The 15,949-nt window shown below is 37.9% G+C and overlaps 1 protein-coding gene across 10 annotated transcripts; it reads left to right on the top strand.

The window, feature by feature from the left end:
- The first annotated feature begins 2,461 nt into the window (after positions 1 to 2,461).
- LOC110851203 lies at positions 2,462 to 3,969 on the top strand. Of its 10 annotated transcripts, none has more exons than XM_035853150.1 (5): positions 2,533 to 2,690; positions 2,791 to 2,850; positions 3,124 to 3,288; positions 3,373 to 3,463; positions 3,552 to 3,969. In XM_035853150.1, the coding sequence occupies exons 3-5, from the start codon at positions 3,130 to 3,132 to the stop codon at positions 3,809 to 3,811; spliced, it is 510 nt and encodes a 169-aa protein (XP_035709043.1). In that variant the 5' UTR covers positions 2,533 to 2,690; positions 2,791 to 2,850; positions 3,124 to 3,129; the 3' UTR covers positions 3,812 to 3,969. The 10 variants fall into 10 exon arrangements, with proteins under 10 accessions (XP_021954580.1, XP_035709043.1, XP_035709041.1 ...); XM_035853148.1 differs by adding an exon at positions 3,002 to 3,014 and having other exon boundaries at positions 2,533 to 2,850; positions 3,115 to 3,288; XM_022098890.2 differs by adding an exon at positions 3,002 to 3,014 and having other exon boundaries at positions 2,533 to 2,896; positions 3,115 to 3,288.
- The last annotated feature ends 11,980 nt before the right edge of the window (positions 3,970 to 15,949 follow it).

Raw genomic sequence — 15,949 nt, 5'->3', positions numbered from 1 at the left:
ATCTAATTAGCTTCTCTGAAGGTTTGCAAATTTGCATATGTGTGGCTACGTTACAGTACAAAACTACGAAAGCATATAGCAGTCCTCGTAGAATAATGGTTATGAAGGATTCCGTCAGACTCACGGTAAAGAGAATGTTTTATTAAATATAAATATTTACGGAGAGACCAAGGGCATTCGTGTCATGATCGTGCGAGTAGTAGAGCTATTTGGGCTTATGCATCATCCTGGCGAAAAGCTGATGCTCTTTACTCTCAACATTACTTGCCTAACAAATCGAGGCAGACAAGATAAGCGAATGGCATGATTGTTAGCATACAAAACAGCTATACACTCATGCCAACAAACCAATTCTCGTTTAATGACGACTGTGTATGAGTAAGAAGAGAATAGGAGATGCAGTGTACTTACTTAGCCCGTATCGAGCTGAGGATGAGAAGTATGCACAAGATCTGCAGAGTTGTTGGACTTTTGCACAGCAAACCACATTAAAACAACTTGCACGCTGTAACACTGCATGCTGGATGTGAGACTGTTCTCCTGCCAAAAAATCTAAATGTTTTGAGACATATACGTTGGATTGAATTCTTTTGGGGTTTGGACAAGTTGCATGCAGTATCCATCCAGCGCCCCATGAGGCCTGATGACAAATCTATCCGACTGGAACTTGTTTTGCGCAAAACAGTTAGCAAGTTACTTGCAGAGATGGTAACGTGTATTTACCATGAGTGAGACGCAAAGTGAATCTGGCATGTTTTTTGTCCAAGTTGTTTGTGTTGTACAGCCAAAATCGGGACATGACAAGCAAATAAGAGACTAAGAAGAAATCTTTGTGATCTAAAACCTCCTAAGAATTACAAGATTAGACAATGTGACGTATTATTAAAAGCAGTGGTTCAGAATCATGGGCCGCTCTCATTTCACACCTACATTTTCATGACAAAATTCTATTTGAATGCAGATTCATTGATTGTGAATCCGAATCTGAGTTTGTGTATCTAAAACCTTTTCATGCAAAGTTCAGAGAGACGAAAAGTTCACACAACAGTTTGTAATAAACGATTACTTGTTGCTTCCAGAATACTACTTATGCACTTATTATGCGGCATATTAATATTCAATTCATAAAAAAACATATATGCAAGCTGACATTTTTATGTCCAACCTGGCCGCACAAGCTGTCAATAAAATAACCGAGATCCGTGATTTTCATGAGCCATGGGAGGAAATTCATCTAGATCAGATCGTTGGCGACATATTTTCCCAACGAAATTGGATTGCTGCAGTAATGCTATTATTGATCCGTTCTCGGAGTTGGTCACAATGTCAATTGAATTTCGTTTGTTTAGTCCAGTCAGGATTGAGGATGTTGCATGATCATTAGCTCAGTCATCACAAACTATAATTATTATGCGTGTCAGTTATTACTTTCAGAATGGTGCATTTTATAGTATTTAATCGCGATATCAAAAAAATCTAAGCAAATTACTATTTCCCATTGCGTGTCATCATATTAATTAATTATAGCTATGTAAATACGAAAAAAAATTACATAGTTTCCAAAAACAAAAATTCAATAAAGTTGAGCCGCACAGTAGAAGTTAAGCCAAGCGTTTTTCTTCCATCCAAATTTTTGAGCATACTTTTCCCATCAATTGCATTGCATTTGGCCTAGTTAAAATATCTTATTGCACTAATCTCTTAATCATTATCATTGAAATGTGTCCGTATTGGAAGAAGGAGGCATTGCTCCTAGTTTTACAGATGACGCTCTAACATACGAGCTCATGTGTCACCAATTTTGCAACTATCAATAAAATCATAAGAATGAGTCATTCAAGTTTTTTAAGTACCAGTTAATGACGTTTGCATTTGGATGACGTCGCAAATTTAAAGTCGTTAAAATAAAAGTTCACATTAATGTAATGTGAGTGTGAGTATATAATCAATGACGTATTTTGACAAGTGCGTCACTCACGCATTGTTTGCGAAAGTATACCTCCAAAATACAAGTATGAATGAATCACCTTGAAGTTCGAATGGAATCAGCAAACAGATTCTATAATTTCACGTGTAACTGAGTCAGAAGAGCAGATTGATTATATCGATATTTCTTTGAGCAAATATCAATAGCAATCTATTAGCATGTATTCGGCAGATCTAATTATACATAATAACATGGAATAGTTGATGTTATTATGATTTAGTAGTTTACTTGTGCAATTTGTCTCATTGAATTCGAATGAAGTCAGCTCACCAATTTACTAAAGTAATCAATGTTCATGTCCATCCTCATCTCCCTGCCTTATCAGTCACATTCATTGCAAACCTTATCACTCTCCTTTTACGTGGGAGTGGTTATCATATCGTCATACGACATATTATTTTGTGCCCGTCATGATAACTGATGAAGTTGTACTGCAAATCCAACTCTGATGCTTTGATGGCCCTCTCGTCCGCAGAGATGGAAACTTGCTCGAAATTACACTTCGTTTTGGTGGCAGAGAGTGCAAGCCTCTCAAATTCCTCTACTTTTCAGTCACCCAGAAGCACGTGTAGATAAAAGTTTATTTATTAACGTGCGGAACCGTAGTTAAATAGTGATTGATTTGTAAGTCTGTCAGCACGACAAATTTCTAACTAATCAATTTTTGTAGTTCTGCTTTTAGATATCAAATCTAATTTTAAAAGTAAGGAGTTCATTTCCTAGCACCTCAAATGCAAGTTTATATCAACTGGAATTTATAATTGTAGTGAATTAACTATTTAAACTTGTCCATGATTAATTAGAGAAGTATTCGAGATCTGTGTGTTAAGTGGAGGCTGTCTGGCACAAAATTAGCAGTGTCGGTTAGTTTTTGCTGAAAGTTTATTATCAGACTTGCTATTTATTGGTGTCAGAAATTTTTAACAGTACAAGTCAAGTCTTTATAATTGCCGATGTAAGTGATGTAACGTTTTCCTTGGAAAATGTTACATCACTTACATCGGCAATTTGCGGTTCATATTTAACGGTATGTTGTATGTATATATACATTTACAAAGACTTCAAGTAAAACAGCGAGCAGAGTTTTCTTGAATTACAATTAAAATATTTATATTTGTCACTTGTAGACGGATTAGACAAAAATGGACAAGACCACGGTAAAAAAATCTGGAACGTCCAGTTGGAACGTAAGCAAGATCAAATCTGGAAATAAGCATTTTGTACGGAAAAATGTTCATGGTACGACATCACGACGACCAGTCGCCACAAGTTCATGGAACGTGTCAGCAGATTTTAAAAGAGTAATAAGTATTTTTGTGATCCCTTTAAAAACATTGCAATGCAATTTGGTTGTGCTATACTAATGTTTCTTATATTATTTTTAGCCATCTACTTTTCATCATCGACACAATGATTCCAGACCTAATAAATATGAAAAGAAAGCGTCGCCGTCGTCGCCTGACGTACAAAGTACTGGTGCGTCTTTGACTTAATTTTTATACTTATACACCCTTACTTGTGATAATATGAAACTCATACCAAGTTTTGAATTACTAAATTTTAGGGAGTAATAAACAGAGGAAACTTACAGCTCTCCAGAAAGCCAGAGACTTGTTGAAGCAACGCCAAGAGGCCGCAGTTCTTCAGAAGGCGGAAGCTCAGGCAAAAAAACAAGCAGATTTGACCAAGAAGCTTGAGAACATAGAAAAAAGAAAATCGAATTTTAAAGCATATTCCAAACGTAATAAATTCGGTCAGCCCGTAATGGCCAGCAGAATGCAAATGTTACTAGAAAAAATTCAAAGGAATGGACCAGAAACTTAGCCTCGATGGTCATCGTGTTAGCCTCTATCTAATTCAGATACATCTATATTACTTTTTTAAGTCGTAAGTTTTATATAAATTTTACACGAATAAGTTGAAATGTGATATAGTCTCACCGGATAATATATAATAAATACTATGACAGTATACCAGCAAAATATTTGCCTTACAAATTTTTGTAAATATATTTATGTGGGATATCAAGTCATACATTTAACTATAATATGCATTCAGCAACATACAGCAACATAATAGCTGTATTTATTTCTCTAAAATTTGAAATGTCCAGAGTCAGAAAATGACCACGCATATCAATAATTTGTCAGATTGTAGATCATTGAGTTAATCAGTATTTTGTAATTTTAATTTATCCTTTCCAAATGTGTCATAGGGCTCATCCTCAGTTTTCATTCGGTTGCATGCATCTACTCGCCTCTGAACAATGGACTTTTACCGAGTTACAAATTCCCTTGTGACGACGAGTTCAATGCATAAAACACTTCTGAATCTACTTTGATATAAACTTGGTCCAAGTCCACAAGGAGATTCATTCCATTCTGTTTCCAAAATACAAATAAAAATGCGGTGCATTAACTATTGGACATGATAAAATTGGTGCATATAAAATAATGGATCCACCCAACATCAGTCTGAACAGGCTGAATTTAAATTCTAATCCACACATCTCGCATTAAATAGCAAGGGGCAAGGTTGACTGACCGCAAACAATTGTGGCCAATCATTACATTCCTCTCTGCTCAATAGATTTCATTCACTCTCCATTTTGTTCATTTGATCATTGTACGGGTAATTTATAACTCTTTCATTGATGCCGAACCGCATAAGCAGCAGCAACTATTGTTGTTTAATCTCATATAAAAAGATGTGCCGATTGCACTGCGGTCTATGTGATGATGGTGATGGTGCTATATACGCCGTGTTCTTTAATGGTCACCTTAATAAAATTTATAAAAAAGGCAAATCTGTGCTTCCTTTTCATTCCTAAATCCATGTAGAAGATCTTTACATCCAAGTAAGAAAGTAATTAAGAGAAAATGGAGTTTGAAGAATTGGTGGAATTTAGATCCCATTAAAGTTCACGGAACCATTCCTAATTTGTCATTGTGGTGATGCAAGTTATAAAGGTGATGGCATATGTGTTGTATTACATACTTGGATAGATTATTTCGGATATATATACCATAACAAATGTCAATCAAACCCATGTGTCGTTCTTTTAATGATAAGAACTTAACTAACTTAAAGCTGAGCATTTTCTGGGCTGGGAAAACGTACAAATTTATTTTCTGTACATACTAATGCTACGTGACTACTGCTTCCACTCTAAGTTTGCCTTCAATAAGATTTTTAAAAAAGACGCAGAAAGGAGCAGAAATGTTGAAAAATGTCTTAAATCTTACAGTAGCATTGGAAGAATCTTCACAAAAGGAAAGACATTCACATTAAATACATACATTGAAATCCGTCGTTCGTATGCTTTTACTCTTGCCGTTCTTCATCATCATCTTTTCATGAACACATTTTATTTCATTCGTCAAACACAAAAAAGAGGACGACATTGAAGGTGCATACAAATAATGCTCGAGTGTTGTTGAACTTTTACTAATGTAATGCACCTTCTTGGCCTGCCTGCTTTGATTCTTCTTCTTTTTAAGGGTGACTCTGTCTTGTTAAACTGAATGGGTCTCCCTTTTTCTTACATTATAAATCTAAATGCCATCTTCCTTTTCTGAATCGTATGCACTGAATTGTAAAGATTTCGAGGCCTTTATCCAACTTTTATTGAGGAGATTTTTTTTTATTTCTGGACCTTGTGAGAAGATCTTGGTGTGCTTAATCTCAAATCATTATTTTACTTCTTGTCCAAATTATTAACACCTGACTCGTGAGACTTTGCTTTGTACCGACTACATCATCTCCTGATGATGATCACCCTCAAAGAAACTCCTTCCTTGGGTTGGCATCTTTTTCCATTTATTCATTGACAGGCTCGATTTAATGGTTGTTGTTGGTCAGGAAAAGTTTTATATAAGGAGAGGCAGTAATTACACATTCGAGATGACAAATAGTACATACACGCCATAAATTACGTGAAGTAGTGAACACTCGACTAGCGACTACTACCGGTCTTTACTTTCCCATCATCTCCAAACTCCCACGATTCAACGTCATCATTGAAACCATTTAGAGATATGAATGCATCACAAAATATTTATTCCTAATCATGCTTCACTTTTTATTCGGAACGAGCATATTCCGCTTGATTTGATACCTTACCTGCTACCACTCACAATCAGGTGAGACCACTTTAATGCCTTCTTGCGTATCACAATCTGTATTATTATTACTCATACTTGAGATTCCTCATTGTGCCAAGGACTGTAATTGTGCAGGAATAAATATACTTATTGTGTTTCTTGCCAACATGAATAAGCCCATGATTATGACACATTTGGACAAAGACAATTACGCACAGGAAAAAGGGGTGATTAGCAATCTAACTTATTGTCAAGGACAGTTAAAGACTAATGTGAACAACAACATACATGTAATCGATAGGAACCACTTTGATCTGCAGTTATATATGTACACACGCTTTCGCCTGACTGAACTCATGTTTCACTCCCATTTCCCACGGTCAAGCGTGTCACATTCCTTGGTTGCTTACCTAAGGAAAAAAACAAGTTATGCTAATAATATTAGAAATTAAAATGTGTCCGATATTCTCAAAAGATCTCGTTATCATCTCCAAACAATGGGAGAAAGTTGAGGTGAGAGAATTTGGGGCAGGGAGAGAATAAGTCTATAGAATCCGACGCTTTAGTCTACTAGTGAAAGGAGGCCCATGACGAGAGAAAACTTGGTTAGGGTTGAACTTGCGTTCGGAAATATATTGTTGTAGTCGCCCCATGAGAGATTCTTCTGTTCTGTTCTATGTGCTTTGGCTGCCGGTGGTTGTTAGTTAGTGGATGAAGGGGAAGACCTCCTTCTCTCCACGATCTAACGTAATCCTCAACATTCATCCATCCATTCTTGGGCTCTTATTCACGATGCACTTGCCTTTCCTTTCCGTCTCCCCTCTCTTCAAAACTCTGTTAACTTGACTAAAAAGTAGTTCAGCACGGTGGATGCATAAAAGAAGAAGGAAGAAGAGACGACACGAAATGAAGGACAAGGATGGCTGAGAGCAGCAGCAGCAGGAGAATGATCCAATTCGAAAACTTCTTCTTTTATCTCGCTCCCTCTGGATATGAATATAGTGGTGAAAATGACAATTAAGTGGATCGATGCGGACCAGAGTCTGGGATAGTTTTCACTTTTGTGAGGCCGGGTAGAAGCAATCGGACAGAATTGTGAATAATTTTAATTTGAAATGGAAATGAGAGAAGTAGAACAAATTATTTGAAGAGAGAAGGTTGCTGGTTATGTAATAGGAGGAGAAAGTTGTTAGTGATACATCGTCACGCGAACAAAGTTGCAGCATTACATTGCTCGTCTGGCACACTCGAATTATGCAATTTCACTGCTCCGACATCAAAAAACGTGCAAACTCAATTAACCTCCTCGCCGCCCGGTGTGCTTGCTTACAAAGATTTAACTCTGTGGTTGGTTGTAGGATGAAACGAAACAAAAAAAATCAATCATGTGCATTCGCAGAATCTCGAATCCGCCAACTTTATTACGCTCCAGTTGGTATAAATTTCTGCTTTTATAGACCGAAATAATTTTATGTCGAGTTCTTTTTTTGTACGCGTGTAATTTTATGTAGTTCGATTGAACTCTGCATCTATTTTGTCTGTCTGGCTGTCTGCAATGTGTGATATGTGCATATCCCTATTGTGCGTGGGTAATGGTACAAACTACTTTCGCATCATTTAAGAATTCAAGTTGAATGACTGCTGGTTGGCATTGCATTGGACCACTGGCCGGGTTCTACTTCCGCGTGGCTCTCAAGTTGCAAGAAGCCGAAAGAAAGTTCTTTATGGCCACCCAGTCGAGCTGGTTGGTTGCCGATATCCAAATGGAAATCGTGATGATGATGACACGCTCGATAACCCGATTCACTACTCGATACCACTTCTTTACTTCTGCTACTCATTCCAGTTCTTTCCATTGCACTGCGCTGAGATGCGATGAATAATTTTCGGTTCATTTCATTAAGCGAGTTGCATCTCGAACGCAGTCAACTTTCTCAAGGAAATATGCAGTCCTATGAAGAAGGCACGTCTTCTACTTTGTAGACGGTGGTAGAAAAGTATGTAGTTTTCTTCGCTCATGGGAATTTATGGTATTGATTACAAAGTTTATACGTCTTACGTAATATGTATGTTTGGCCGGATAATAATTATGCTGCAGTCGGTTGGCCGCATTAGCATCACGTCTTACATAATGCAAAAGTGTGATTGCAAACAATAAATGGGAAGAGAAAATGAGTTTGTATAATTGACACTCAAGTTTTCAGCCATGTTATTCCGTATAATTTGGAAAATTATGAGAATGCACTGCTGCGTTGAAAATTATGAAATGTTGAGGAATAAAAGTTGAAGAGGAGCAATTCAACGGTAGCAGCAGCACTTGAAAGTTTTCTATCGCTTTTTCACTCTCCTTGTAATATTACGACCCTGATTGCAGTTTGTGGCTTAAGGGCAGACATAAAAAGCGAATGTTGTCTTTTGCAGTTGACTTGATGTGATTTCCGTTGATGGCTCTTAATTCCAATCCAACTTGGGGCCCTTACGACTCATCTCATTGCATGTACATACGTATTTCTGTACGACTGAAGGGAATGGAAGGTTGGTGGCCACAGCAAGAGAGCAAATATTGCATTATAGATTTGGTGAAACTGCATTTGTGAGTAGTAATTTGTTCAGTAGAAAGATTTGACAAAATGGGAAAAGTAATGCAATTTCAGTTTCAATTTGAGCAGAACCACACATCACACACGAGATGTATGCCATGCGAGATTATCCTTATGTATACTTACTTGCTACTAATAATACACTGTTTACTTGCTATGGGGTTGAAACGGGTGAAAGTGATGAAACTACGCCACAAAAGAAACCAATATTAAACTAAACTCTTTTTGCGTGCCGAAATCAAAATCCAGTCACTGGTTTTATTTCGAATAAAGTTTATGTTTTTGAATATGCGATTTATAAATATACACATGTATGTACAGCATTCAGATTGTATACAATTTTGTACAATTCACGAAATTTTACAACATTAAAATTCTACACGATTTTGTACATTTCACGAAATTTCTAGCAAATATTAATCGTAAATAAGTATCCAGCAAAATTGGACCTCAAAGCCAGATCTTAGTTGGGATTAATATCATTTATTTATCAAACCGGATATTATTTCTGTTATTGCAATAAATAGACTGGAATTTGATTTTGATTCTATTTCTCAGTAACCTCCTCAACAGACGACAGTATTTTTTTTATTTGCCAACTTCAAAGGAAAATAAAATTATGATGAAATTTGCTGTTAACCATCTAGAGGAAAATAAAACAAGCCCCAAACCAATTAAATGGGGAACCACAAAACCACCGAAACGAAACTCAAAAAGGTTGAGATGAGATGAGGCTGCTATCAGTCAGACAAGGATACGTAGGAAGTTGGCTAGATCAGTCTGACCGAAAATAAAATGAAGGACAAATGTCATTAAAGATCCGACGGCTATGGATTGAGAGGGAGGTGGTCTTCTTCGTCCCCTCTCATTCGTGGCGTAAGGTTTAATCCGATGTGATGTCCCAAATTCTTTGAACTGGTTATTATTGTCTCTAATAGTCAATCTGGGATCTAAAGGTTCCTTATTTTCCTCGCTTTTTAATCCAAATTTTCTGTTCGATGGGTAGCACAGCGAAGACACAAAGAGAAAAACTGAGCTGATAAATAACAGGCACAAAAATAATTTCAAAGAAAATGTTCAAGTGCGGAAAATGAAACTTTGGTTTTACAAAGTTTCAAATGAAACTTTTTTTTAACTTTTCCACCACCTAACCCCAGTTTCAATTTCATAGACGACAAGTTAAAAAAATAATCCAAGATCCCAACAAGAATAATCGCTTAAAGGGAGAAGAAGAGAAAAGTGTTTCATATTTCTTCTCAGACATTTTTGTTTTATCTTGATTCGGTTTTTAAAAGTTGGCTTGTTTACGCTATGTGATATCATGAAAGTTATTTCCCAACCTTGTCTCTAACTTTCTGTTTGGTTCCCTCGACTTATCTCAAGTTTGATCTTTCTTCATCATTGGCTTTAATCTTAATCCATGTCCGTCTTTTTGTGTAACGTGACATCACCGGCTGTCCGTCAATTTCTAAATGCGTACTTGAAGGAAGATGATGTCGTATGATTTGTGTAATTCGGTTAGTGTATATATGTGTGTGGGACCCTTTTATCTGTCATTTTTGTGGACCTAAACTTTTTTAAATACAATTTTACTGGTTGTTCTTTAGAAAAGAGTTGGGGACAATTTGAAATTAATTTTAGTAATTTACGGGGAAGGTTTCGCAACATTGAATAACCAATCAAAAATTTAATCAGGTAGACAAAACTAGCTTGTTGATGATAATAATAATATTTTCCCTAGTTGAACCACTTTACACACTTATGTATTACTATATCTATATATTTATGTAGGTATTGAGATTGACTGGTAAACCATGGGTTGGATAGTTTATATTCAAGTTTATGATCGGCTTGTCCTCAAAAGAGCCAATTGATTATTTACAAAACTCGGTAAATATTTGTGCGTAATTAGCCAAATGTGATGGAAGAATGGACAAGTACGGCTTCCTCTTCTCCATTGATTGAAACCATAGTGCAAAGGTATTCATTCGGTGAAGATGAAATAATTCGAGTGAAACTGAGAGGGTTATCGGTACCTTTTCAAGTGACAATTCATATTCGGTTGCACATTATGATACTAAATTCACATTTGGTGGGGACGACGACAAAGGACGATACAATGGAAAGGCGTGAACGATGTATCCGCACATCATCTCACTCTGGAACAAGAGCGTCCTCAAGCGATGACAATAGATCACGCTGTTCTAATAATCTCATTGTTGGAAAATGTATGAAATTTGTTGCGATATTAACCAACCAGGTAGCCAATCACCATGATGCTGGAAGAATCTTGTTCGTGTTCAAGAACAAAACTATATATGAAATCACAAGGACTAGCTTTCCTGCTCTCTAAATTCTGCGACATCCAGGTTAATCTGGAGTGAGCTGTTTATTCATATGAATAAAATTTAAACCTTTGTTGTGGTTCACTCCTGTTATGAATTTGTTTCAAACTCGACATGATATACGTACGGAAAGCAAAAATATTTAAAAGTGAGTGGCTGACTGACGGGCAAGCTGGGGACGCTTTGATGTTTCGCTAAAGTACCGCTCATGAAATGCATTTGTCTGTTGTTGTTATTACTATTGTTATTGTTACCAAACAAATATTGAGAAGAAGGCGGAACGAAGGTAGTTGTGGAATAGGTAAGTGGATGATTAAAATGGACCAGCTACACAGCCATCCTCTGATGGACGCTGTTGAGTGATTGGTAACCAAACTTGAGTGGCTTTGCTAGCTTTGCTTTTGCTCGTGAAGTAGTGGACCCAACATTGTTACTTGTTTACTATAGAGAACAATGTCGACGGAGAGAGAGAGAGGATTTCGAATTTGAAGGGGCTCAGGAGATCCAGATAGAAATCATGAACTAGATAATGAACACAAAGTGCAGAAAGTCTGGAGGATGAAAGAGGGATTTTAAATGTTTTCGGGATCTGTAACAGCGCTTCATTGTTGGAGGAAAGGTGCAGCCGCAACTCGGCAGGGGATTCGGCCGATTCTAAAGGAATGTGTGGTCTCTCAACGGATTAGCCCAACTTTGTAACCAACTCGAGGGCCGATGTTGAATTAAATCGTGGACTACTGGTCCCCAAAGATCATAGGTTCACTGTTTTACTTTCCCTATTGCATATTATGTTCTAGAATAAAAATCCTAGAATAACATTTTACTAAAAAATTATCAGATTATCAAGCATGTGTTGGAATTAGTCACATGCATCGCATCAGACTTTCTAAGATTTGCGTTTGCAGAAATGCTTAGTTGTTTCTCTATGTATTTGTGAATTGCGGATTTTTAGTGATTAAATAAAACACAAAGGGCAGTTTCTGGAGAATTAACCAGCCTGTAAAAAAGGTTTTTGAAAGATTGTTGATTGCATGCATTCTGTATATTGGTTAGACTGAAGAGGAAAGCTTCACTACTTGCTCCTCTCAGATTTTGATGCCCTTTGGACATGTACCCGATGAGTGAACAATGAACTTTTTTTTACAAAATTTTCATATTTTTGAAAATTTCCGGACTTGCATGCCTATGAAAAATTCAAAATATATATTGATGAGAAAGTGACTATCTTGGAGAACATGTAATGGTGAAGAATTATCAAAATCCGAGTAAAGTTGGATTTTTTGTGAGGGTTTGAATGAGTGAAAGCAGTGTTTTTTTCGTATTTTTGGCCCCTTTGAGTGGGTAAATGTAAATGTGGCGGGCGTAAATGTGACCATGGAGTCAAACTACTTGGGGGTCCTTGTTCGCACTCATGGGATACTACAACATATCCAAAGGACATAGAAATCTGAGAGGAGAAAGTAGTAAAGCTCTCCTAAGCATGGAATAAGCATTTGAATTGTATGCAAAAGTAGTAATTGTGTGGGTAGTGCAGCACACAACACTATTTCACGCTTTAAAATTTAACGGGCCATTCTTCCCGAGCAGGGTGGTGGATGGAGCACGTCATCCAAAGAACTTTCACCATCCTGACTTGTGCTACTGCCATTGTTCAGAGGCTGCTTAAAATTATTTTAATTGCATATGTGTAACCGGTTTGCAAGATTTCTCCCAAAAAAACGAGTAATGCTTGAAAAAGAAGACGGTGTAGTTATATTGGGGACAAAACTCGAGTATTTTGAGGCGATGATTTTTCGGGCGCAACTCCTGGACCACCCCCTCTCGACGACGCCGACGGGGTTGGGAGTTGAGGAAGTTTGTCTGAGCGTGGAAGCATGTGGCTGGGATCCCATCCTCCGACCCATCGGCTGTATAGCGAACACACAGTTTTCTACTCCAACTTCACGGCGGATTAGCCATCAAGTCTGGTTAGAATGGGTGCAGCGGAGCGAGAAGATGAGAAAGACGGAAAACATTGGAGCTTTGCAACTAACTTTCAAGAACACCAGGCCTCGCAACACCGAAAAACTGGAAATTCGAAAATCCGAAATTGTTCCAAGCAAGCCAAACCAAGGACCATCCATCTCCTCCTTGTTTAATAACACCCACCCAAGCAACCGGCCTGAGCAGGAACAGCAGCGTCATTCTATCCTCCAATTTTCATACAATGCCAACAATCTCTTTCGCAACATTCTCTCCTTTGTAATACTCTGCTGCTTAGACATTTTTCTCCGTGTGTGCAAAATTTACCAAGAGCTCGTTTTATCCAAAATTCAATTCCAGGCCCCGTTTGGAGACAGGTCTTAAGCAAAAGTCTGTTTTCGTAAAAGCCTTACACACACAAAGAAGAGCAAGCAAGCTGCCTTCATCGGAGGAACACATGGCTTTATACTTATGAAAACTAAGACATCTTTTCACCCAAACCTTATGGGAATTTTTTCATCTCCTTCCAACTTTCCTGCTTTTCCATAAAACCATGCAAGCAGTATGGGACCGTTGTGATCATGCAAGTACTATTATTTTACGGCACCAACGTACACCAAAATTCATATTACCACCAGCAGTATCACACACACACATACCAATTGTGTATAAATTTCCACTAACATACGCCAAAAGAACGGCTTAAGTTTCTCGCATATCCAAAGATTGCCGACTCTTATTGTTAATCACCGCTCCAGGTCGGGACGGCTAAAAATAACCGTTTTCTTGAGGATTTCGATACTAAAGTGAATACCTGTTTGAGCAACAACACAATCATCCGCAAAGAGTTCCGTCACATTGTACCCTTTGGTTAGTACTGAAAGAAGTAATTATTAGCGCAAAGGTAGCAAAGGGATTCTCCTCCATACGCGTTCGTGCACTTTTTAAACCGTGGACACACTGATCCTTTCCCAAATCTTGGCCTGATACCTTTGCAGTCTTTAAATCCCCAACTATCCCTTTCCAGTTAAACACGGATTCATTATTGTGGAATCTGAATCCATCAGCGGCACAACCTCATGCTCACTCACTTACTCGCCCCAGAGTCCGGTTTGCTTGCTTCAGTAACCCAAGGGTTTAGAAGATTAGACGAGATAATATTGTCATTCTTCTGGCGGATCGATCCGTCCGTGGGGCTACGTGTATCCATTTTGGATGCATTAATGCCAGAGTCAGTACCAAATTTCGATTTATCGTTGCGTTGTATGTATTGTTCCCTGCTTAGAGATTACGGGGCGAAGGAGAAGGCGGAGGAGGGCACAGTTTCAGCCCTGATGTCGCTGATTCTTTTTTCGTCTTCTTTCTCTTTAGATTGAGATCATTTCAAAGTCAGTGAGTCATATTGATTGGATTACTTTTACTCTGGTTCTTAATGCATCTTTCTTTCTTTCTTTCTCTATTGTGTGCATGTGGAGATTTAAGAATGCAACGTACGTCGGTGAGATGAGATCATAATACGTACGTACGTACATACATAGTTGATGTATATTTATAGCCAATAAGGCTCATTCTCAACTTTGAGATGAGTTTATATAGCATTGTTCCAGGTCAAGTGTGAGGTCTATCTCAAGATAAGAAACAGGATCAAATAACTGATATATTTTTTATACGTAATCATTCTGAATAATTCATAACCCTCTCTCCTCAGTAACTCAGTCTCACGTTGAAGCATGAAATATTCTAGTTTTTCTCCAATTTCCCAATTTTACACGAGTCACTGGCCAATTATTGCTATCCTAATAGCCTACGTCTGCCTGGTCCGTCCCGTGCAATTCCTTGCTCTACCCTCCCAGAAATGTGTCTGACTTTTGATGCATTAGCGTCTAATTATGATGTAACTAATGTTATGAGTATAAATGGTTGCCGACGGGGCACGTGATCTCCCAGTTTCCATTTACACGGGTGAATTAGCGGATGGTTTTGCACCAAAGCAAAGCTCCCACTTACTAGTTTTCAATACAATTTCTAATACATTATTGGCATATCATTCATGTCCAGGCAGGGACATTGAGGGAACATCCGTCCATTAGATTCGGTGTGTGTGCGTGCCAATAGTTCCACGGCATGTGCGTGTGCACGAGTAGCTATGAATACATATTTATCATTCTTTCCCTTCTTAGCACCAACATATCTTTCACCGCTACGTTTACATATGCTCAGAAATTTAAAATCATATAACCCACATTTTCAACTGTATATTATCCAAGAAAAATTCAAGAATGCAAATGTGCCCATCAAAATTGCGTCAAGGGGGATGAGCCGACCTTTGCCTTTGATGAGTTGTCTTGTCCACGCTGCTGTCAGTCCGAGTGGGGAGAGGTCACATTACAAGAGCGAGTGGGAGGAAGCCGGGGAAGGAAAGAAGGAATTGTTTCCACATGATTAGCTTTTGATAAGCAACAAACAAGTAAATGAGGAAGGGACGACAACGGGAGGGAGGCAGGGAGGCAATAGAAAATGGATATAATAATATGAAACCCTAATGGGAAGACTTTTCCTTTGTGTCCCCTTTGAGCCAAGTGATCTATTCATTCACTCCAATAATAAACTGATGATGGTGAGTTTGACATTCTCTGCTCTCCACTTTATGGACACTTTACGTACTCTCGAACAAAGTCTACTGATGAGTCGACGACTCTCTTAAATTGTGTTGCTGTATTGGACCAAGAATGTTTAAGAGCGTGGTTCCTGCTTTGTTCAATTCCAGTTCCGCTCTTCTCTCCTTCATTGCTGTCAAAAATCAAAAAGGTCACTTACCCTCGCACAAAATAATATCGCCTCTTGTGTACATAAATGAACACGCTCCTCTCAGCTACCATCAACTCGTAAAATATATAATCTTTATGAAATAAGAGAATCATTATATTTAAAAAATCACTCATGAATAGATAT

Source organism: Folsomia candida, unplaced genomic scaffold (assembly GCF_002217175.1).
Source record: "Folsomia candida strain VU population unplaced genomic scaffold, ASM221717v1 Fcan01_Sc006, whole genome shotgun sequence".
Taxonomy (NCBI): Eukaryota; Metazoa; Arthropoda; class Collembola; order Entomobryomorpha; family Isotomidae; genus Folsomia; species Folsomia candida.
This window is presented reverse-complemented; position numbering and strand designations above follow the sequence as displayed.